General features: G+C 45.3%; 1 protein-coding gene across 3 annotated transcripts in view; it reads right to left on the bottom strand.

Annotated features, from left to right (window-relative positions):
- MYOM1 (myomesin 1) overlaps positions 1-25,379 on the bottom strand; it is a 136,227-nt gene that overhangs the window by 100,217 nt on the left and 10,631 nt on the right. The window contains exons 2-3 of one of the 3 annotated variants that reach the window (XM_077492520.1): positions 6,545-6,704; positions 2,974-3,102 (exon numbers count right to left, since the gene is read on the bottom strand). In XM_077492520.1, the coding sequence (XP_077348646.1) occupies positions 2,974-3,102; positions 6,545-6,678 (263 nt within the window). In that variant the 5' untranslated portion in view covers positions 6,679-6,704. Of the gene's footprint in view, positions 1-2,973; positions 3,103-6,544; positions 6,723-25,379 lie in introns of all 3 variants that reach the window. The other 2 variants (XM_077492521.1, XM_077492522.1) reach the window with 2 other exon arrangements.

The following is a 25,379-nucleotide window of genomic DNA, read 5'->3' as shown; positions in this document are numbered from 1 at the left end:
GGCACTTTACTCTAACCCCTCGGCGAGGGTGAAAGTGAACGGCCACCTGTCGAACGCCTTTACCATTAGCAATGGGACACGCCAGGGATGTCCTCTCTCGCCCCTCATTTTTGTCCTAACTCTAGAGCCCCTATTGATTAAACTTAGGGCGAACCTCGATATTAAGGGGATTTCCACACCACATGCCGAATTTAAAATAGCGGCATTTGCCGACGATATGCTCCTATCGCTTCAATCGCCTCGTGTCTCCTTACCAAGTTTGCTGAAAGATATGGCACAATTCGGAGTCTTGTCTAATCTAAAGATCAATCTCTCCAAGTCCTATGCCCTGAATGTTTCGCTCCCCCAGTCTGAGGTGTTACACTGCCAAGATTCCTTCCCTTTCCTTTGGAAACAGGACTCCATCCCGTACTTGGGCATTCATATACCCAGGAGGCTCTCTGAGCTTTACCTCCACAACTTCATACCCATTTTATCCAAAATACAGTCAGATTTGAGGGACTGGGCCAATCTCAACGTCTCCTGGTTTGGGCGCTCAGCTCTTGTAAAAATGATAGTTCTCCCGCGCTTACTCTATTTGATGCAGACAATCCCCATCCACCTCCCCCCATCCTTCTTTTCTGCGTACAAGAAAGCATGCACCACATTCATATGGAGAAACGGTCCTGCTCGCATCAGCTATTCCCGTCTCACACGCCCCAAAAACAAAGGGGGAATAGGGTTACCTGACATACATAAGTACTACCTAGCTTGCCACTTAACTAGATTAGTGGACTGGAAGGTTTACAAACGCAAGAAACCGTGGGTCATCTTGGAAAATGCTTTCACCAGCTCTCTTTTGCATCTCATCCCTTGGACAAAACCCTCCTTATGGCCCCGAGACTTGGTGACGCACCCCTTTATTTATCCTACGTTGGCGACCTTTAAAAAGACCATGGTGCCCTTTCATTTGTCCTCTTATCCAGGCCCCCTGACCCCCCTGCGAGGGAACCCTGACTTTCCCCCTGGTGCATCTGGAGAGTTTCTCCAAAGGGAATGGCCTCATGAGGAAATTCTGGCGCACCAACTTTTTCACAGGGGTCGTTTACGTCCCTATGAGGACCTAGTAGCCTCATCGCGCACTGAAACATTCCCTTTCTGGACCTACAGACAGCTAAGACATTTCCTCATGTCGCCAGGCCCCTCGCTGCAGTGGAATAGACAGTTTACTGACTTTGAATCCTTACTCACACGCTCTTCCCCCCAAAGGCATCTGATCTCATTCATTTACACCTTACTGCAGGGTAACTGTTCCACCTGCGGCGGCGATGCGTCACGACTGTCCTGGGAAAAAGACCTTCAGGTCCCCCTCACGGATGACAACTGGGAAGACATATACACTCACATTCATAAGGGTTCATTAAATGTGGCAATACAAGAAAATTGCTACAAGATTGCTACCAAATGGTACAGGACCCCGGCCCTCCTGCACCAATTCTCACCCACAATCTCCAACATCTGCTGGCGCTGCGGGAGGGCGGTGGGCTCAATGCTCCATATCTGGTGGGAGTGCGCTCTAATTCAACCATACTGGAATGAGGTGCATACCCTGACAACGCAAGTCACTACACTCCCCCTAGATTTTAACCCAGCGCAATACCTCTTGCATCACTCGACCTTGCCTAAGAAACTCTACCATAAGTCCCTTGCTATGCATATGGTCAATGCCGCGAGGCTCTGCATTCCGGTGCATTGGCGATCGCAAGACACACCATCCATTAGGGAGTGGCTAGTTCGGGTCTCGAAGATCGAGGAAATGGAGGAACTGATTCACATCGCCCAAGAGCGCATGCAGAGTTTTACGAATACCTGGGCCTGCTGGATCCATTTTAAAACCACAGAACATTACAAATCCTATTTCGTACCCCCTACCGGGCGATCCGGTTCGACCTAATGGGACACAGCACCTGCAAACCCTTGGTGGGGGTTGGGGTGAAGAGCGGACCCTACCCTTTTCTCCTTCCCCTTCTCTCACCTTCCCACTTTTTTCCTCTCCTTCTCTTTCATTATTTTTCTTTTCTTCTCTTTCCTGCCTATTCCTCCCTTCTTGTCGCTGCTCGTGACTGACCCCCTTTGCACTAATGAGTTCTTTGCTCGCCCGGGTAGTCATTTAGGAATCAGCCCCTTTTGGAACCTCATCTTCCACTACCTGGGCTTGGTAGCATTATCGATATTGACACTGGTTTGTCCGCCAGTGGGGGTTAGCCCCGGGTGGCGGCTCGAGCGAGGAGAAGATGTAGGGGTAAGCTTAAATACATGATTAGCTACCTTGATTAATATATGGTTTTACCCTATTGTCATATCTAACTGTTTCATGCATTGTAACATGTTCTGTTGACTGTAATGTAGGGCATACTGCCCTTGTAACCCTTTCAAGAATTCAAATAAAAATATATTTTTTGTGGAAAAAAAAAAAAAAAAAATGACCTAGGCATTGACACAATAGTGATATATGGTAAATACAGCCCAACACCTAGGTTCCCAGATGGAGATCCACAGACAACTTGTGATGGACCTGTTGCACATCTTCTCATTATGTTCCTATTCCTCCTTATTCTTGTGTTAATCAGTTTCCCGTACTCCTTTTCGGCTATCTGTTACTTTATTTACAAAAATGTTACTACTCTTGTTACTTTCTAAAAAAAAAAAAAAATGAAATTACTCTTCTGATATCTTTGGAAAACAGAAAATGGTCAATTCATTCATTATAAAATGTTATAGTGTCACCTTCTAAGGCTACTTTTAGAAGACATGACCTGTAACATAACCCCACTTCAGCCCCACAACAAGAGAATGTAAAATTTCTCTCTGCTGTGCTGTGATATTGTACGTGTTATTAGGTGACAGTCACAGAAAACTTTGCAGAACAGGTGTGATGTAAAAGTCATTGGGATTGAATAGCTGGACACAAGAATAACTGCAAAGCATACGCACCGTCCTCTGAACACAGGAACCACGTAGTCTGTAACTTCATTCTCTTTATCTGGTGCATAGAGCTTAGATCGTTTTGCTCTAGGACTCATCTTGAGTGATCTATCTTCTGTTGCCTTATATGATTGGATTCTGCAGAAAATTTTGCATAATGTTGTTAACTAACACAGAATTTACATGAAACGCTGATAATTCTGATTAAGAAAAGATGGTGTAAGGAAGATATGCAAAGTGCAGCAGCCTATAGCACTCAGTTTAGTGTAATGAAATCAGTAACAGATACAGAATCTATGCACAGTATGTCATTATTGATCTCGCAACACTTTGTTGGGTAACCCCAACAGAGTATATCATGCCATGTTCCTGACAACTGGCTATCAAAAGGAGTAACAGCACTTTCTATACTGCTCCCAAGTCTCATCCAAAATCCTTATGTTATATACCCAGGCTACCAAAGCCACACCTAACCTAAAATATATTTCTCATTATTGTCAAGGTTCAAATGTTTAGTAAGGAAATAATAGTTGCCCCAAAACGGGAATAATGTTCTTTATGCTGTGTTCTCAACTTTAATTTTTGTATTGGCATATTTATTAGTCTGTAAATGTTCAGCATAAGTAAGCCATCCTGGATTGTTGCAGAAATTTCACAAGATGTGGATGTATCATATGAGAATTATTGAGACAGGATGAAAAGGCAGAACAAAATCGTACCTTCTTAAAATAATGTACTGTCATCCAGTAGGTAAGATTATAGGTAGGTTAAACAAGGGATTTTTTTTTTAATAAACTCATTCACAGCCTATATATTATTAAGGTTATGCTTTTGAGCTGATTTCTAGTATATATTTATGATCTCAGCAGAGAGGCATGACGTTAGTGCACTTAGACCTCACTGTTCTAAGCATTCACTAGTTTGCAGGAAGAGGGAGCTAATGAAATAGAGAAGTGTTAGGTGTAATCATTTAGACTGCTGGATTGGTAAACAGTAGAACATTGGTAAGGGAATAATACACAGCAAACATAATCCTACCCCCCAAACCCTTCTCCCAAATGCACTCAAAGAGGAACTGAACTCTGCGAGCTGTGCCCATAATTAGGCAAGCAAAGGGCAAAGGACTGTTCACCAATATTGTCGATGCTTTCTCAGCAGCCGATCTTTTCCCATTACTGACTTACCATGGCTTATTCTGCACATGTACATTTTTCAGAATACTGTTTAGGTACAATTAACATTCCTACATGTTCTCTATAACATAGCAAATCCTACTTTTTGAAGTGATTGTAAAGGATCGTTTTTATTTTTTTTTAAATAACAAACATGTCATACTTCCACTGTGCAGCTCGTTTTGCACAGAGTGGCCACGATCATCCTTTTCTGGGGTCCCTCGGCAGCTCTCATGGCTCCCCTAGGAGAAGCGCTCTCCTGAGAGGGTTACCATGCGGGCGAGCTCCTCTGTCCAGCATTTGCATCCACAGACACGAATGCCAGACTCAGCCCTGCCTCCCTGTGCCCATGTTATTGGATTTGATTGACAGCAGAAGGAGCCAATGGCTGCGCTGCTATCAATCTATCCAATCAAGAGCCAGAACCCTGTGGAGAGAAGGACAGTGCGTCCCTGCCAAGGAGATGAAGGGACTCAGGAAAGTAAAACAGGGGGGCTGGGGGGGCGGTCACTGCCATGTGTCTTTTCACCTTAATGCATAGGATGCATTAAGGTGAAAAAACACGAGGGTTTACAACCCCTTTAAGCTCTGTTCCATGTTAAAGGACCATTCCTTTCAGACAACTTGGATTTCTTTTACTTAGATTAAAAAATTATCTACTAAAGCAGTTCAGACACTTTACCTAAAATTGTGTTATTATTCACTTCAGTCACCCAGAAAAGCAAATTGCTGTTCACTTTGAATGCCTAACCATGTGCAGATGCTTTTGATCTGAATGGAAAATTTAACTTAATGTTCACTCATCTTAAGATTATCATCCTCTTTAGTAAATCAGCCCAAATGCATGCAGATTGGTACACACATTAAAAAATGTTCATCAGTGTAGGGCAAATTAGATGGAGCTGTTAGTATATGAATATATTTGTATTTGAACCATACTAGAGTCTATCTGTAAGGACATATAGCATATAGGCTAAATGACCATATGGCTGAATCAATGCAAATTTTTTTTTTTACAACCATAAGCTAATTCAAAGTACAAAAACCCACAGCAACCAGTAATAATTCACTTTACCAACCTCAGATCCAGATTTGGATTTTGTCAAGTAGCTATTGGTATTGCACTTTGTTCTTAGCTGTTCTAGAGCGACTAATAATGCATCTAATCATACAAATCACGTTCTGCTTAAAAAATAAAAAACACCTTGTGTAGACACAGTTTAGTATCTATTTTGTTCCATTATGTTTGCACAACTTATTATTTATGATGATGATAGTAATGGGTTTAGATAGATAGATAGATAGATAGATAGATAGATAGATAGATAGATAGATAGATAGATAGATAGACATGCAGTAGATAATTGTCAACAGTTATGTTAAATAAAGGTTACATTGAATCTGAAAATGCTAGTTGCCTTGCTATTAAGTTGGCCCAATAGCTTTACTTAGGGCCATGTAAGGATGCCACACAAGAAGCTTTACTAATTTCTGAATTGCTGATCTAGAAGTATGAAGATCAGAAGTTAAAGTCAGATACCTTTATCTGCATTCTAGTTTAAGGTCAGTGACTGAGACTAGAATGCCAGTATGATGTTTAAGTATCTAGCATTTGCAGAATGACAAGTCAGCTTCCATGTTACTTTTAGGACAAAAACTGGATAGTCAACATTCTTTATAGCATGAACTGTGTAAGACCAGAAGTAAATACTGCTGATAGAGTGAATTATCTCAGCTTACCTTATACAGCACACAGATGGGCAGCTAGCTCCCAGAGAGCAAAGAGAGATAGATGCCCACCCTTGAATGACTTGGAGCTCCAGACCTGCTGCAAGTCTCAATTTATGTGACAAATGCATAAAAATGGTCTTCTGACCCTTCCATTGTGTCCACACAAGAAACACAATAAAGCTCGGCTCATAGGGAAGTTTTCCATCAAATTAGAAAATTTCCCGGGGCAATAACAAGAACTTAGGTGTTCCAAATAGCCCCGTTATCACAAGTGATATTCAAAATTGGAAGCTTTCCTTCTTAACGGTAAGCCAATTATGACTACCCTTACACAAACAAAACGAAAAAAGGTTGAGTTACATCATGAAGATAAAAGAAAAGCATATGAAAAGAGCGCTCATTAGAGTGATAAGGAGACGTTGTTAATTGAGTTGAGAAAATTATTAATTTAGGCAAAATGCAAATAAAAAACACAGACAGAAAGGATTTTATGATACTGTAGAAGAAGAACAAATACCAGATGTAGAAAAGTAATGGTGAAAAAAAGAGATGTATAATATATTAGACCACACAAAAGAGTTTGCAATTCATATGGTAAATTTATTGTGGTAGATTAGTAAAAAGATACAATGGGAATTATTAGCAGATTTAACCTGAAAAGATGATCATGTCATTACCCAAGATGGCTGCTGTGGGCAGCAGAGTGGCGCTTCTCTTCATGCTGGTACTTGCTTAAGGTGGCCTTTAATTCGGTGTTGCGATAACCACGGTCATAATGTTGATGCTGTTTTTGGTAGAAGGGCAAAGACATTCTGCCACCTCTGTTCACTGTTTTCACTGGGTTCAAAAATATATCTGTTTATTTCATCATTTGTGGTTACATTTGGATTAATTGGGTTGGTTATTACAAGTTAGTCCAGCTTTCAGTACTGTAACACACAGCACTTAAATAAAATTATTGTTATGGGTAATTAGTACTTTAAGGGCCACTAAAACTAAAACATATGATAGCTGAAATCAAAAGATTTAAAGATACAGATATGTAAGAAATGGACAGAAATGGCTAATGTAAAATAAATGATTGCATACAGTTGCACAGTAAATGTTAAATAATCTTAAATAGATGAAGGTCAATTAAATATGGAATACCATTTTACTTTAACATTTGTTTTAGACGTAGTGGCCATTTAAGTGAGAAACATCTCTTCTAACTACTTCATACTTGTATTGATCTCCACATTGTTAATAAAGATATTACTTATAAAGTAGAACTATGGCTTCTCATTAAAAAAATGTGCACTAGCACTTAAATGCAGTGCATCTGCACCTTTTATTTTCCCTTTTGTCCCCATGCAAAGTCTCAGAAACACCTGTTGATCCTGCCAGAGGAGTGCACCCAATGTCGATTCCGGTGAAGGGGAACGTCAACGCTGCTACACTGCTACAGAATTCAAAGCAGCATTTTCCTGTTGTGGCAGATTGCTCAAAAGTGGGAGGTTAAGATATTGGGCAGGTAAAAAGGGAATAACTATTGCATTGGCACTACTGTTTCACAAGCCCATAGCTTGTCAATCAGCAACTTGCCACACCTGGTCCTTCCCACTTTCTGGATTGGTAGAACTGATTTTAATACCCCCCCCCCCCCCCCCCGCACTGTGAACTTTAGGGTCTGGGAGCAGGAGAGTGTGAGACACAAAAGATAAGGATTTGACTACTCAAAAGGGGGAATTTACTAAAGCTTGTACAGAATCTGGTGCAGCTTTGCAAAGCAACCAGTCAGCTTCTTCTAGGTTTTTTTGTTGAAGCTTATTTGAACAAGCTAAAGTTAGAAGCTGATTGGAGCACCCAATTCTATGTGCTCCAGTTTTAGTAAATCTACCCACACCACAATGCTAACTTACTAAACAACAACTTAACAATAATAGTGAAACCCGCTAATGTATGGAAATCTCAATAAGCTTCAATATTACCACAATACCTGTCTCTGTGATATGTAACGTCACATATAATACACAACATACTGAAAAAAGACATAAATATAATGTAGCAGGGATGGTGGAAACCCCTCCTATAGATATTTGCCATACAGATTAACTTCAAGTACAATAATTCCAGTGATATTTTTATCTCACATGTAATACACATCAAAATAAAAATAAGACATTTTTTTAAAACTTAGTAGGAATGCGGCAAACTTGCAATACAATTCAATTGCAACCACTTTTTAGTTGGGAGTTTCCCACCATTACAGCACTTTGGAATTTTTGTTTTTTAGATTGTTACAGTTGATTTTTGCACTTGAAGTTAATTTTCTGCCACCCTTGCTAAGTCCATGTCTTTATGGACCTTGCTTTGTGCATTGGTGCACAGTCATGTTGGAAGAGGAAGGGGCCATCCCCAAACTGTTCCCACAAAGTTGTGAGCATGAAATTGTCCAAAATGTCTTGGTATGCTGATGCATTAAGAGTTCCCTTCACTGGAATTAAGGGGCCAAGTCCAACTCCTGAAAAACAACCCCACACCATAATCCTCTCTCCACCAAATGATTTGGACCAATGCACAAAGCAAGGTCCATAAAGACATGGATGAATTTGGGGTTGAGGAACTTGACTGGCTTTCACATTAGAGTGGAGGCTGCGAGTCAGGCCTTCTCATCCAACATCAGTGTCTGACCTCACAAATGCGCTTTTGGAAGAATGGTCAAACATTCCCATAGACACACTCCTAAACCTTGTGGACAGCCTTCACAGAAGAGTTGATAGCTGCAAAGGGTGGGCCAACTCAATATTAAACCCTACGGACTAAGACTGGGATGCCATTAAAGTTCATGTGTGTGTAAAGGCAGGCGTCCCAATACTTTTAGTAATATAGTATAAATAAATAAATAAATAAATAAATATATATATATATATATATATATATATATATATATATATATATATATATATATATATATATATATATATTGTGGCAGCAGGCAGGTAAAATCACCTGGTTGTATCCAGGATGGTAAATATGTGTGTGCTAGATTCAGGCTTTATGCAGACTTTGACAATTATAGGGGAAAAGTTAATGAGCCCAGCTGTAGTAAGTGGGCTCATTAAGACCTCTACAAAAAACCCCAGCATGCATAGGGAGATGCTCCATCCTGGAACCAGTTTTGTGTTGTATAGACTGGGGAGTGTGTCACCTGTACTGTGCGGTGAGTTAACGCCTGTGTGGCAAAACCTTTACAACAAAGGCAGGGACTGGTACAGCACAAGGCTGTACCCAGTTGTTAGACAGGGAGTCTATGTGTGTAGTTAGAGGTCAAGCTGACCAGGATTTATTTTCTTGTTTTATTTTGTTTGGCTGTTATATGTATCACTGCATGGAGCATAAATAAACCGGATCTTTTGTTTTTTGAACCTACACCGCTGTCTGCTGTGCCTGACTTTGTGTTGTGAACCCATCCAGGGGGTCACACACACCCGCTGCCGAGCTAACCCCTCACAGTTGGTGGAGAATGCGGGCACTTTTTTTTTTTGTTAAGGCCAGCATGGAGGAGATACTGAGACAGCTGGCTCTAGCAAATGCAAACCAGCAACAAGCAAATGCAAATCAGCAGCAAACAAATGCAGGTTTACAAAAGAGCCTTGCAGCTCAACAACAGAGCCTTGCAGCCCAGCAGCAGATAAATGCAACTTTGCAGCAGAGTTTGGAAAATCAGCAGAAGGCTCACCAGCAGAGTTTGGAAGCTCAGCAACAAGCCCAGCAGCGATCTGAAGCCCGCTTCATAGACCTGTTGCAGAAGCAAGAGCAGAATTTTCAACAGCAAATAGAGACATTAATACAGCAACGTCCGCAGACCAATGAAGCAAGTGGTTACAATAATACCGCATCCTTTGGTGTGAGCCGTTTACTGACAAAAATGACTGGAGAGGATGATCCGGAGGTGTTTTTGACCACATTTGAAAGGACTGCTGAAAGGGAAAAGTGGCCTAAGGAGCAATGGGCTGGACTGGTGGCCCCTCTGTTAACTGGGGAATCGCAGAAAGCTTATTATGACCTAGAGCCTGACCAAGCAAAAGACTATGTGGTGCTAAAAGCAGAAATATTGGCACGGCTGGGTGTCACCCTGGCCGTCCGGGCTCAGCGTGTGCATAACTGGACTTTTCAGGTTGGAAAACCTCCCAGGTCTCAAATGTATGATCTCATTCACCTGAGCAGGAAGTGGCTGCAGCCAGAGACTTTGACTGCACCAAACATTGTGGAACGTGTGGTTATGGATCGTTTCCTGAGAGCTCTTCCTACTGCCATCCAAAAATGGGTAAGCCATGGAGACCCAGAAAATGCAGATAAACTTGTGGATCTGGTTGAGAGGTACTTGGCTACAGAGAACCTGACCACCTCTTCCAGGGACTCACGGACTTTCCCCCCTAAGACCAGATCATCCCCAGTGGCGGGTAAGATGACTCCAAGGGGTGAGGGTGGAGAGAGTGAGAGGGTGGGAGTTCTACCTAAGGTCTGGCGGGAGCAGCCCAGGAAGCCCATGCTGCAAGAGGCAGCGAAAAAGATTATTTGCTACCGCTGCCGGCAAGAGGGACATATTGCAGCCAATTGCCCAGTTGTGGATGAGCCTATGCAATGTGACTTTATAAGGGAGAGACGTCAGTCGCTGTTTGCGACAGTTGCATGCACTGCCATTCGGGGACCTGAGAAACATTTATGTAAAATGTGTATTAATGGTAGACATGTTGATGTGTTGCTAGATTCAGGTAGCCTGGTAACATTGATAAAAGCTGAATTAGTTACTACAGAGGTCTCTGGGAAGAACAGGGTGGCTGTTATTTGTGTGCATGGGGACACCCGAGAGTATCCTGTAACTTCAGTGTTTTTTGAGACCCCCAAAGGTAACCTCTCTCATCAGGTGGGGTTAGTGGCTCACTTACCACATGATGCTATTGTGGAAAGGGATTTTCCAAAATTCTGGGAACTCTGGGATTGTCCTGAGGCCCCCATTGGTGCCCCTATAAACCAGGAAGATGACCAGAATTCCTCTGGGAGTGGTGAGGACTCTCCTGAATTTCCCTTGTCGGTATTGGCGGGGGAAACTCGAGAAACTGGGGAGGAGCCAACATCCTCAGATGAAAACATGCCGTCTGTGGAGTTTTCGGATCTTGAGGTTCACAGGGAAAATTTTGCCACAGAACAGTTAAAAGACCCCACCCTAATAAAGGCACGGGAAAATGTGGTGAAAATAGATGGCGAGTTAGTGAACCCAGATAAGACTTGCCCTTATCCTTACTTCACTATGGAAAGGGACCTGCTATATCGAGTGGCTCAAAGGGCAGAAGAAACCATTGAGCAACTTGTAGTGCCCAAACCTTACAGGAAGTTGGTGTTAGAATTGGCTCATGGACACATTCTGGGAGGTCATCTGGGGACAGAGAAAACCAGAGAGAGGGTACTGCAGAGATTCTATTGGCCTGGGGTCATGAAGGAAATAGAAAAGTATTGTTCTTCCTGCCCTGTGTGTCAGAAGTCGGCACCTATGCCACATTTCCGTAACCCACTGGTACCTCTTCCTATCATTGAGGTCCCCTTTGAGAGGATCGCAATGGATTTGGTAGGTCCGATAATGAAGTCTGCTAGGGGGCATCAGTACATTTTGGTTATTTTGGACTATGCCACCCGTTATCCGGAAGCAATTCCTCTCCGAAATACCTCGGCCAAAACCATAGCCAAAGAGCTATCTCTTGTTTTTAGCCGCGTGGGTATTTGTAAGGAACTGCTTACGGACCAAGGTACACCCTTTATGTCCCGGGTTATGAAAGAATTATGCAAGTTGTACAAAGTGAAGCAATTGCGTACATCTGTGTATCACCCCCAAACAGATGGGTTGGTTGAAAGATTCAACAAAACCCTAAAACAAATGTTAAAGAAGGTGGTGGATAGAGATGGAAAGAATTGGGATTGTCTAATACCCTATCTGATGTTTGCCATTAGGGAGGTACCCCAATCCTCTACGGGTTTCTCACCCTTCGAGTTGCTCTATGGGAGACACCCAAGAGGGCTGCTGGATATCGCCAAGGAAACTTGGGAAAATGAGAGTTCTCCTCACAGGAGTGTGATTGAGCATGTCGCCCTGATGCAAGATAGAATTGCACAGGTAATGCCAATTGTAAAGGAACATTTAACCCAAGCGCAGTTAGCACAGCAGAGAGTGTACAACCGTGGGGCCAAGACACATACTTTTTCCCCGGGGGATAGGGTCTTGGTGCTAGTCCCTACGGTTGAAAGCAAATTTCTGGCCAAATGGCAAGGTCCGTATGAAGTAATTGAAAAAATTAGTGAGGTGAACTACAGGGTTAGACAGCCAGGAAGGCGAAAGCCGGAGCAGATCTATCACGTCAATCTGCTGAAAGCCTGGAGGGATAGGGAATCCCTAGTCGCAGAGACTTTGTCACAAGTACAGCCTGATTGCTTAGTTCCTGAGGTTGGAATAGCAGACACCTTATCGAAACCCCAACAACAGGAGGTTAAAGAGTTTGTACTTCGTAACAAAGAGATTTTCTCTGAGCTTCCGGGACAAACATCTGGCGTAGAACATGACATTATCACCCCGCCAGGAGAAAGGGTAAAACTAAAACCTTATAGAATACCAGAGGCCCGACGGGAGGCAATACGTGGGGAGGTTCAAAGGATGCTGGAATTGGGTGTGATAGAGGAGTCCCAGAGTGACTGGTCCAGTCCTATCGTACTAGTGCCCAAACCTGATGGGAGCTGGCGGTTTTGTAACGATTTTAGACAATTAAATAAAGTTACAAAATTTGACACCTACCCCATGCCGCGTATAGATGAGTTGATTGACCGGCTGGGAACAGCCCGATATATGACAACTCTTGATCTCACCAAAGGGTATTGGCAAATTCCCCTGGCCGAGTCGGCCAAGGAGAAAACTGCGTTTGTAACCCCAGATGGGGCATTCCAATATAAGAGAATGCCGTTTGGGTTACAGAATGCACCGGCAACATTCCAGCGGAAAATGGATAAGATTCTGAGGCCCCATCAGAAATATGCTGCAGCTTACCTGGATGATGTGATTATCCATAGCACAGACTGGGTCTCACATTTGCCAAAAGTACAAGCAGTCCTAGACTCTATCCGGGAAGCTGGGTTTACGGCCAATCCAAAGAAGTGTACCATTGGACAGGAGGAGGCCAAATATCTTGGGTACACTATTGGGAGGGGGGTGATAAAACCCCAAGTCAATAAAGTCGAGGCCATACAGAGTTGGCCACGTCCCAACAGCAAGAAACAGGTACAAGCCTTTCTGGGAATCGCTGGCTATTATCGACGATTCATTCCCCATTTTGCTTCTCAGGCTGTGCCCCTCACCAACCTGACAAAAGGGAAAGAGTCGGTTATGGTTAAATGGTCCCCAGAGGCTGAGGAAGCATTTCAGTCCTTAAAAACAGCCTTATGTAGCCAGCCAGTGTTGTACTCACCAGACTTCTCTAAGGACTTTGTTGTACAAACTGATGCATCAGATGTTGGGTTAGGAGCAGTGTTATCCCAGGTCTGGAACGGGGAAGAGCACCCAGTCATTTACCTCAGCAGGAAGTTAAAGTCCCATGAGGTAAATTACTCCACGATTGAGAAGGAATGTTTAGCAGTGAAGTGGGCTCTAGATTCCCTTCGGTACTATCTGCTAGGTAGGCACTTTGACCTGGTGACTGATCACGCTCCCTAAAGTGGATGGCTCAGAACAAGGAGACCAATAGAAGAGTAAATAGGTGGTTCCTAGCCCTACAGGAATTTAACTTTACAGTTAAGCATCGCCCTGGTGTTAAAATGGGGAATGTGGATGCTTTGTCTCGGATACATGCGTGTCTGACTGCTGGTGTTACAACCCCAAGGTTGAAACAAGAGGGGGGGGTATGTGGCAGCAGGCAGGTAAAATCACCTGGTTGTATCCAGGATGGTAAATATGTGTGTGCTAGATTCAGGCTTTATGCAGACTTTTACAATTATAGGGGAAGAGTTAATGAGCCCAGCTGTAGTAAGTGGGCTCATTAAGACCTCTACAAAACACCCCAGCATGCATAGGGAGATGCTCCATCCTGGAACCAGTTTTGTGTTGTATAGACTGGGGAGTGTGTCACCTGTACTGTGCGGTGAGTTAACGCCTGTGTGGCAAAACCTTTACAACAAAGGCAGGGACTGGTACAGCACAAGGCTGTACCCAGTTGTTAGACAGGGAGTCTATGTGTGTAGTTAGAGGTCAAGCTGACCAGGATTTATTTTCTTGTTTTATTTTGTTTGGCTGTTATATGTATCACTGCATGGAGCATAAATAAACCGGATCTTTTGTTTTTTGAACCTACACCGCTGTCTGCTGTGCCTGACTTTGTGTTGTGAACCCATCCAGGGGGTCACACACACCCGCTGCCGAGCTAACCCCTCACAATATATATATATATATATATATATATATATATATGTACATATACATATATGAGTAACGCCAAGTCATGGGGGGTACTCTCTGAATCCATACTAGACCCAAGCTAGCCTGGTATTTTTAGCGGGCAATTCTTTTTTTTACATTCATTGGGGAAGCCCGCTTCCGGCTTCCAGCTTCCGGGCCCCCTCCTTAGAAACTAGCTATATACAGTGTAAAAAAAAATGAAAATTGCGGTAAAATCACAGTAAGAACGTGTGTCCAAAAACGCAGCAAGAACGGCAAAAAGCACTGCAGAAATGCTCAAAAGCAAAATGCATAGATGTGAATTTAGCCTCACTGTTCTCAGGTGGCTACGCTCACTTCTTTATTGTATCTATGGAGGGAGCTATGGTTTTCACCCAGATTGCTCACCCAATTTTAACTGAAAACACACCTTCCTTCTTTCGTGAGCAAGGGGGGGGGGGGGGTGTTGTAGTTTATGAAAAAACATGCTTAGAAGTATGAGAACACGGTTTTCACAATTTAGCCTGCAGTTTCCCTACTTGTATAATTCTTACCTCCTTCGTTCAGTGTTTCTCCTAGCAAGCGAAAGTCTACCGCTCCAGGCCAATCCACCAGCAGACTACCAACTCTCCAGACAGGTGGGGGTTCCAGGTGCAGGCTGATTGCACAAACCAAGTTGCGGGAAACGAACAAAACTCTGGACAGCCGCACTCCGGATTAGGTGAAAAATGAAATATGAAAAATGAAAATCATTTTTCACCAAATCCGGAGTGCGGCTGTCCAGAGTTTTGTTTGTTTCCCGTATATAGTGTTTCTCCTAGCGCCTGATTTCTTTATTCCTTTCATATGTGTTGTTTGGCTTCTGCTCTCATCTAGGGACGTGGCTTGCTGTTCTGTGGGTTTAAATTTCCTTTCCCTTCCATAACTTCCTGGTCTGCTGCCCAGTTTGCTTCCCTATATATACATGTGCTCAGTGCAGCCCGCAATGCCTGTGCAACTTCACAGTTCTCTGAGCTCCTGTTTCCATACTAGCACATGTATTCTGTGTGTACTGACCCCGGCTTCATCTACCTTTTGTGCTTGCTTGCCACCCATCCTGACTTTGGCTTATTCTCTAGAATTTCCTTCTGTCTCCTGCAGTTGCACACTGCACATGCTAGTGGTTTCCTATTCCTCAGCTGGGCATACCTGGGGGCCGCAACCTGCTCTAAGTGTGCTGCAAATCCATCCCCACAATCAGGGGTCCTGGTGAAGAAGCAGGCTGGGGCTTAGACTCTGTGCCCTGGGGAACTCAGAGTTGACGATGTACAAGTGCTCACTAACAGATACACCTGACAGGGACACTGTATTTCTGGCAAGGTCAACAGGCATTTTCTGTACTTTCGTAAAAATGTTATTAGCTTCAAAAATGAAATGTGGCTAATGCATCTAAGAACTGCTAAGTTGCAACGTGTTACATTTTTGCTCTTGGGTTTAGATATCCTTTAGGTACAAGTAAAAGATACAAGTTGACTAGTATGCTGATTTTTTTTTTTTTTTAGATCTTTTTTTTTTTTAGATGAGATTTTTTTTATTTAACATGTTTTTTTCTGTTTAAAACAATACAAACATATTATACAGTTTAAATCACAATACAATATAATAACCCACAAAAAAAGGAACCCCAAACAGCACCCCCCACCCGGCCAACACATTTGGAGCATAAAACATACAAAATAATAAAAAATGAATGCTTACTAAATAAAATAGACTAAATATGACCATGAAGTACTCCTCTTAATAAAAAGTATATATATGTATATATAGTCACATACAGTATCTCATAAAAGTGAGTACACCCCTCACATTTTTGTAAATATTTTATTATCTCTTTTCATGTGACAACAATGAAAAAAATTACACTTTGCTAGAATGTAAAGTAAGTAGTAAGTGTACAGCTTGTATAAAAGTGTAAATTTGCTGTCCTCTCAAAAGAACTCATCACACAGCCATTCATGTCTAAACCACTGGCAACAAAAATGAGTACACCACTAAGTGAAAATGTCCAAATTGGGCCCAATTAACCATTTTCCCTTACCGGCGTCATGTGACTTGTTAGTGTTACAAGGTCTCAGGTGTGACTGGGGAGCAGGTGTGTTAAATTTGGTGTTATTGCTCTCACTCTCTCATACTGGTCACTGGAAGTTTAAAATGGCACAGCATGGCAAAGAACTCTTTGAGGATCTGAAAAAAAGAATTGTTACTCTACATAAAGATGGCCTAGGCTATAAGAAGATTGCCAAGACCCTGAAACTGAGCTGCAGCATGGTGACCAAGACCATACAGCGGTTTAACAGGACAGGTTCCACTTAGAACAGGCCTCGCCATGGTCAACTAAAGGAGTTGAGTGCACGTGCTCAGCGTCATATTCAGAGGTTGTCTGGATAGAGGTATGAGTGCTGCCATCATTGCCAGGTCTGCATGCTGTCTTCCCAGAAGGAAGCCTATTCTAAAGATGATGCACAAGAAAGCCCACAAAGAGTTTGCTGAAAACAAGCAGACTAAGGACATGGATTACCGAAACCATGTCCTGTGGTCGGTCTGATGAGAACAAGATAAACTTATTTGGTTCAGATGGTGTCAAGCGTGTGTGGTGGCAACAGGATGAGGAGTACAAAGACAATTATTTCTTGCCTACAGTCAAACATGATGGTAGGAGTGTCATGGTCTGGGGCTGCATGAGTGCTGCCGGCACTGGGGAGCTACAGTTCATTGGGGGAACCATGAATGCCAACATGTACTATGACATACTGAAGCAGAGCATGATCCCCTCCCTTTGGAGACTGGGCAGTATTCCAACATGATAAGGACCCCAAACACACCTCCAAGACGACCACTGCCTTGTGAAAGAAGCTGAGGGTAAAGGTGATGGACTGGCCAAGCATGTCTCCAGACCTAAACCCTATTGAGCATCTGTGGGGCATCCTCAAATGGAAGGAGGAGGAGAGTAATGAATGAATGAATAATTTGTATAGCGCTGCAATGCGAACTGAATCGCCTCAAGGCGCTGGAATGGTCCTGTGTTGTCCAGCTTCTTAGAAGAGGCAGGTCTTGAGTTTTTTCCTGAAGGCCTGATGGTTTTCTTCCATGTGGATGTAAGTCGGTAGAGTGTTCCATAGCCGTGGTCCTTGGACTGCAAATCTTCGTTCTCCCTTTGCTTTGTAGTGGGATTTGGGAATGAGGAGGAGGTTTTGGTTAGATGATCAAAGACTGCGATTGGGTGTGTAGTGTTTTATCTTCTCAAGTAGGTATTGAGGAGCGTTTCCTTGAAGATCCGATGAAGATAAAAGAGGAAAAAAGTGCAGAAAAACCTCCTTGGCTCATGGGTGGCCCACAGGGTGTGCACAGGAATCACCTCAAAAAGGCTGAAAAAAAGCCCTCAGCTATAGAAATGGCCGCTAGTATTGTAGTAGTCCCTTGCGGATATATATCAGAGACAGACACAGCTCAAAGGCTGTTCTCAGTGACAAATGGTCCCTCGTGTATGTATGTCTCAGACAGACACAGCTCAAAAGCTGTTCTCAATGACACAGTCCTGAGCGGTAGCTGGTGTCAGATGAAGGGTAGTTGAATACCGAAGTTTCTGCTCAGAGGATCCTCATTGCTTGGTGCACCATGCATACAAAAGACCGGACTTTTGTATGCATGCTGCACCAAGCAATGAGGATCCTCTGAGCAGACTTTCAGTGATCAACTACCCTTCATCTGACACCTGCTACTGCTCAGAACTATGTCAGTGAGAACAGCTTTTGAGCCGTGTCTGTCTGGGATATACATTTACAAGGGACTACTACAATACTAGCGCCCATTTCTATAGCTGAGGGCTTTTTTTCAGCCTTTATGAGGTAATTCCTATGCACTCCCTTTGGGCCACCCATGAGCCAAGGAGGTTTTTCTGCACTTTTTCTCCTCTTTTATCTTCATCGGATCTATTACACCATTATTTTTTAATTGGTTGGCTGTGTGCTACACTTCTCCACCAGGCGTTACTGTATTTATCAATTGTTTAAACCTTCCCTGAAGAAGGACCATAAAGGACTCTGAAACGCATTGGTGATTGTTTTTTGCATAATCTCCACCATTTTATTTGAGTGGTTCTTTTTTACCTTGTGGCCACTGACCATTCATTTTCTATATGCCATTGGTATATGTATAATTTTATTACTCCCTTTAACGTTTGCTACCAATGAATGCTTTATATCAATACTATGTTAAGTATATGTTTGTGCATTCCTGGAGGGCAAAAAGTCCCATTTTCAAGGAGAGTTTCTCCTCTATATTGTACTAGGGATGTGGCCTTCATCAAGCAGACTCCAAACCTCTCTCTTTCAAATAGTTTAACTTTGGGGTGTATTCACTTTTGTTGCCAGCAGCTTAGACATTTACCATTTGGCGTCCGCGCTATAGCCAAATGACGGCCACAGCGCGGACCTGAATTTCCATGAGGCTGACATATGATGTCCTCCCCTGCGTGCTGTTATCACTGAGGCACTGAGACTCGGGTGATCACAGATCCAACATCCAGAGCTGGCTGTGGACCGGGAGGGTACAGAGGTGGCTGTGGACAAGGGGGATACAGAGGTGGCTGTGGACAGGGGGGATACAGAGGTGGCTGTGGACAGGGGCGATACAGAGGTGGCTGTGGACCAGGGGAGATACAGAGGTGGATTTGGACAGGGGGGATATAGAGGTAGCTGTGAAAAGGGGGGATACAGAGGTGGCTGTGGGCAGGGGTGCTACAGAGGTGGCTGTGGACAGGGGGTATACAGAGGTGGCTGTGGACAGGGGGGGATACAGAGGTGGCTGTGGACAGGGGGATACAGAGGTGGCTCTGGACAGGGGGATACAGAGGGGGCTGTAGACAAGGGGGTACAGAGGTGGCTGTGGATGGGGGGGATATAGAGGTGGCTGTGGACAGAGGAATTACAGAGGTGGCTGTGATAAGGGGAGATACAGAGGTGGCTGTGAAAAGGGGAGATACAGAGGTGGCTATGGACAGGGGGATACAGAGGTGGCTGTGGACAGGGGGGGTACAGAGGTGGCTGTGAACAGGGGGGATACAGAGGTGGCTGTGAACAGGGGGGATATAGAGGTGGCTCTGGACAGGGGGATACAGAGGTGGCTTTGGACAGGGGGATACAGAGGTGGCTCTGGACAGGGGGATACAGAGGTGGCTCTGGACAGAGGGATACAGAGGTGGCTGTAGACGGGGGGGGGGGGGGTACAGAGATGGCTGTGGATGGGTGGATAGAGAGGTGGTTGTGGAGAGGGGGGGAATACAGAGGTGGCCGTGTACAGGGGGAGGTACAAAGGTGGCTGTGGCCAGGGGGGATACAGAAGTGGCTGTGGACAGGGGGAGGTACAGAGGTGGCTGTCGACGGGGGGGAAACAGAGGTGGTTGTGGACAGGGGGATATAGAGGTGGCTGTGGACAGGGGGGTACAGAGGTAGCTGTGTACAGGGGGGGATGCAGGGGTGGCTGTGGATGGAGGATACAGAGCTGGCTGTGGACAGGGGGCATACAGAGGTGGCTGTGGACAGGGGGGTACAGAGGTGGCTGTGGACAGGGGAGGTACAGTGGTGGCTGTGGACAGGGGGGTACAGAGGTGACTGTGGTCAGAGGGTGATACAGAGGTGGCTGTGGACAGGGGGGTAGAGAGGTGTCTGGATAGGGGGATATAGAGGTGGCTGTGGACAGAAGGGTACAGAGGTGTCTGTGGACAGGGGGATACAGAGGTGGCTGTGGATGGGGGAGGGATACAGAGGTGGTTGTGGACAAGGGGGACACAGAGGTGGCAGTGGAAAGGGGGGTACAGAGGTGGCTGTGGATGGGGGAGGGATACAGAGGTGGTTGTGGACAAGGGGGACACAGAGGTGGCAGTGGAAAGGGGGGTACAGAGGTGGCTGTGGATGGGGGGTTACGGAGGTGGCTGTGGACACTGGGGGGATACAGAGGTGGGTGTGGGCAGGGGGGATACGGAAGTGGCTGTGGACAGGGGAGGTACAGAGGTGGCTGTGGACGGCGGGGGGGGGGACAGAGGTGGCTGTGGACAGGGAGGATACAGAGGTGGCTGTGGACAGAGGGGATACAGAGGGGGCTGTGGACGGGGGGTACAGTGGTGGCTGTGGACGGGGGGTACAGTGGTGGCTGTGGACAGAGGGATACAGAGGTGGCTAGACAGGGGAGTACAGAGATGGCTGTGGACAGGGGGGTTATAGAGGTGGCTGTGGACAGGGGGATATAGAGGTGGCTGTGGACAGGGAGGGTACAGAGGTGATTGTGGACAGAGGGAGATACAGAAGTGGCTGTGGACAGTGGGAGATACAGAAGTGGCTGTGGACAGGGGAAGTACAGAGGTGGCTGTGGACAGGGGGGCTACAGAAGTGGCTGTGGGCAGGGGAGTACAAAGGTGGCTGTGGACAGGGGGGTACAGAGATGGCTGTGGATGAAGGAGATACAGAGGTGGCTGTGGACAGGGAGAGGTACAGAGGTGGTTGTGGACGGGGGAACAGAGGTGGCTGTGGACAGGAGGAGGAACAGAGGTGGCTGTGGACAGGGGGAGTACAGAGCTGGCTGTGGACAGGGGAGTACAGAGGTGGCTGTGGACAGGGGAGATACAGAGGTGGTTGTGGACAGGAGGGGGATACAGAGGTGGTTGTGGACAGGATGGGGATACAGTGGTGGCTGTGGGCAGGGGGATACAGAGGTGACTGTGGTCAGAGGGGGATACAGAGGTGGCTGTGGACAGGGGGGTAGAGAGGTGTCTGTGGGCAGGGTGATATAGAGGTGGCTGTGGACAGAAGGGTACAGAGGTGTCTGTGGACAGGGGGATACAGAGGTGGCTGTGGACAGGGGGAGATACAGAAGTGGCTGTGGATAGGGGGATGTACAGAGGTGGCTGTGGACAGGGGGGTACAAAGGTGGCTGTGGACAGGGGGGTACAGAGATGGCTGTGGATGAAGGAGATACAGAGGTGGCTGTGGACAGGGAGAGGTACAGAGGTGGCTGTTGATGGGAAGGATACAGAGGTGGCTGTGGATAGGGGGAGGAACAAAGGTGGCTGTGGACAGGGGGGGTACAGAGGTGGCTGTGGACATGGGGGTATGGAGGTGGCTGTGGATGGGGGGATACAGAGGTGTCTGTGGACAGGGGAGGAACAGGGGTGGCAGTAGATGAGTGATACAGAGGTGGCTGTGGATAACTGGCATACAGAGGTGGTTGTGGACAGGGGGGTACAGAGGTGGTTGTGGACGGGGGGTATAAAGGTGGCTGTGGACAGGGGGGTACAAAGGTGTCTGTGTATGGGGGGGATAAGGAGGTGGTTGTGGAGAGGGGGGAATACAGAGGTGACTATGGGCAGGGGGAGCTACAGAGGTGGCTGTGGAGGGGGGGATGGGGGGTATAAAGGTGGCTGTGGACAGGGGGGTACAAAGGTGTCTGTGTATGGGGGGGATAAGGAGGTGGTTGTGGAGAGGGGGGAATACAGAGGTGACTGTGGGCAGGGGGAGCTACAGAGGTGGCTGTGGAGGGGGGGATACAGAGGTGGCTGTGGACAGGGGGAGGTACAAAGGTAGCTTTGGACGGGGGAGTTTCCGAGGTGGCTGTGGACAGGGGGATTACAGAGGTGGCTGTGGACAGGGGGATACAGAGGTGGTTGTGGAAAGGGGGGGTACAGAGGTGGCTGTGGACAGAGGGGTACAGAGGTGGCTGTGGACAGGGGGGTTATGGAGGTGGCTGTGGACACGGGGGAATACAGAGGTGGCTGTGGACAGGGGGAATACAGAGGTGGCTGTGGACACGGGGGGGGGGGGATAGAGGTGGCTGTGGACAGGGGGAATACAGAGGTGGCTGTGGACAGGGGGAATACAGAGGTGGCTGTGGACAGGGGAGGTACAGAGGTGGCTGTGGACAGGGGAGGTACAGAGGTGGCTGTGGACAGGGGGAATACAGAGGTGGCTGTGGACAGGGGAGGTACAGAGGTGGCTGTGGACAGGGGAGGTACAGAGGTGGCTGTGGACAGGGGGGATATAGAGGTGGCTGTGGACAGGGTGGTACAGAGGTGGCTGTAGACAGGGGGGATACAGAGGTGATTGTGGATAGAGGGGTACAGAGGTAGCTGTGGACAGGGGGGAGGGGGTACAGGGATGGGTGTGGACAGGGGGGTACAGAGGTTGCTGTGGACAGGGGGACACAGGGGTGGCTGTGGACAGGGGGGACACAGAGGTGGCTGTGGACAGGGGGATACAGAGGTGGCTGTGGACAGGGGGATACAGAGGTGGCTGTGGACAGGGGAATACAGAGGTGGCTGTGGACGGGGGTACAGAGATGATTGTGGATGGGGGAGGGGATACAGAGGTGGCTGTGGACAGGGGGAGGTACAGCGGGTCGACCCCTAGCGTAAAGCATGGCGCATTTGAAGAAATTGATAAAACCAATTCAACTGTAAAGAAAGCTCCTTCCTCAACTCTTCAAGAGCTTTGAGGGAACCATTCTCATATAATTGAACAAGAGATAAACGACTCCAGATCTTTCCTATCTCTGAAAACCCCAGAGAATCAAAAGTTCAGAAAGTCTATCACTACCTCATATGGGGGTGTATCTGGTAGGGTAAGAAAACCCCATCATTTTCTTAACAGTATCCCTTGTTTTGCACATTAACCTCAGGGTAGGCATAGCAGTGAGCAAAACACCCCCCAATACCCCCTCTAATTCATATAGTGATGGACGACCATTAAACACACGATAGAATAGGCGAAGAGCAGGAGATGTTAGCTGCTCAGAGTCCCATCACTGCAGAACGCTGTAGTTGAGTGCAAGGAAATATATCCTTGGGTTGGGAACTGCTAATCCCCCAGCGTTCTTGGGGTGTTATAGAACCTCCTATTTTATTTTGCCATATTAAGTACCTAAATATACTGTTAATCTCAGTAAAAATCCGTAGGGGTATCCAAATAGGAGCATTATGTAAAAAATATAAAAGCTGAGGCATCTTTATCACCTTAAGTAAGTTAATACAGCCTACTACCAACTTATTCCAGATTTTAATTTGAAATCTAAAGAGTAATGGAGCTATAATATCTGAGATAAATGACTGAGGAGAAGCAGAGATAATTATACCCAGGTACTTTATGGAGGACACTACCCTAAGTTGAGACACTGTAGGTGGTAAAGAATCTGACAGGGGATCCAGAGGCGTAGCATAGATTTCTCCCAATTAATACCAAGCCCAGAAAACCTGCCAAATTCTTCAACATATTTCATTACTGCTGGCAAAGATGAACGGATGTTGGTTAGGAACAAAAGAACATCATCTGCATATAGCGATATCTTTTCCTCCATATCACCTCTAACCAGACTGGTATCTTCTGAAGAGATCCGTATAAGACAAGCCAGTGGCTCTATGGCAATGGCAAAAAGCAGGGGGGACAATGGGCATCCCTGCCTAGTACCCCAAGAGAGTCTGAATGCAGGAGACTGGAGACTATTGACCCTAATTGACACTTTAGGATAGTGATGACGAACATTGGCACCCCAGATGTTTTGGAACTACAGATTCTCATGCACTCTGCAGTGTGTTTTGGCATCATGAGAAATGTAGTTCCAAAACATCTGGGGTGCCAAGGTTTGCCATCACTGCTTTAGGAGCAGTATATAACAACCGGATCCATTGACCAAAGATAGAGCCAAGACCAAACTCTTCAAGAATGGCCCACAAATATGGCCACTCGACACTATCAAAGGCCTTAATGGAATCCAGGGTTAAAAAGGCATGATCTGAATAGTCTGAAACCGGAACCTGCATATTTAGGCAGGCTACGCCTAACATTAACCACCGTTGACACACTAAGCATAAATCATGCCTGATCAGAATGGATTCTATGCTTAGAAACCTTATTTAATCTATTAGCGAGTACTTTGGCAAGTATTTTAACATCTGTAGACAGTAAAGAAATTGGTCTATATGATTCAGGATATAAAGGATATATCTACTATAACTACTATAAGGGCCTCACCCATAGAGTCTGGAAGCCGACCCATAGAGAAGGCTTCATTTAACATATTAAGAAGAGCTGGAAGCAACCCTTTACTATATTTTTTGTAGATCTCAATGGGGAGACCATTAACCCCTGGAGCTTTAGAGTTAAGAAAACTAGCTACTGCATTTGCATGTCTTGTATGGTAGATGGAGCATTAAGAATTTCCCCCTCTGCTAATGGAAGAACCGGAAGATTAATAGTAGCCAGGTAAGCAGACAACTCAGCTGTAGTGTAATCAGCCCTAGAGGTATATATATCCTGATAATAAGACGGAAAAATGGACACAATGGAACTAGTCTGATTAACGATCTCTCCTTCTCCATTCATCAAAGCCGAAACATGGGTAGGAATAGATTAGGACTGAACTATCTGTGCCAGCACCCTACCAGTCGCCTCTACCTCAGCCCAGATCTGTCTCTTTGAAAAACCTATTTGTTCCTCGCCCTAAGTTCCAACAATTCATTCAACCTTCTTTGAGATGATAACCACTCCTGTTCCAACTCCCTACGGGAAGCAGTTTTAATAGCACTAATTTTTTGAACCAACAGTCCACAAACAAAGACCTTAAATATGCTGATTTTAAGTGCCTCCTGGCTACAGAGATGGGCCTTTTCTTACGACTTTTAGTCTAAAATGTAATTCTTTCTTTGAAAAGAAAGTATCTCTGAAGGGTACATTACCCTCATTTTGCAATTCCTAGCAGCCACAGCCAGGTGTTTGGCAGATCATAATAAGTCGGATATAAGATGGTTTTGGTGTTCACAAAATGAGCTTAGCAACACTAGTACAGTAAATAGGCATGTAAATAAAATACATAACTAGTTATACAAATCATGTTCAAATGTCAAGTAAATTGCATTAAATCTTTCTATACTGCCAATTATACAATTGTATTCTATGTAATGTAACTTAAAACATATGTTGGATCAACAATCTTTTCAAACAAATGTTCTAATAAAGATTAAGCTCTGAAAAGGGCAAAAC

Source organism: Lithobates pipiens, unplaced genomic scaffold (assembly GCF_037356315.1).
Source record: "Lithobates pipiens isolate NorthernLeopardFrog02 unplaced genomic scaffold, aLitPip1_a1.2 Scaffold_19, whole genome shotgun sequence".
Taxonomy (NCBI): domain Eukaryota; kingdom Metazoa; phylum Chordata; class Amphibia; order Anura; family Ranidae; genus Lithobates; species Lithobates pipiens.
Note: the sequence above shows the minus strand (reverse complement) of the source record. Positions and strands in the feature narration are given on the sequence as shown.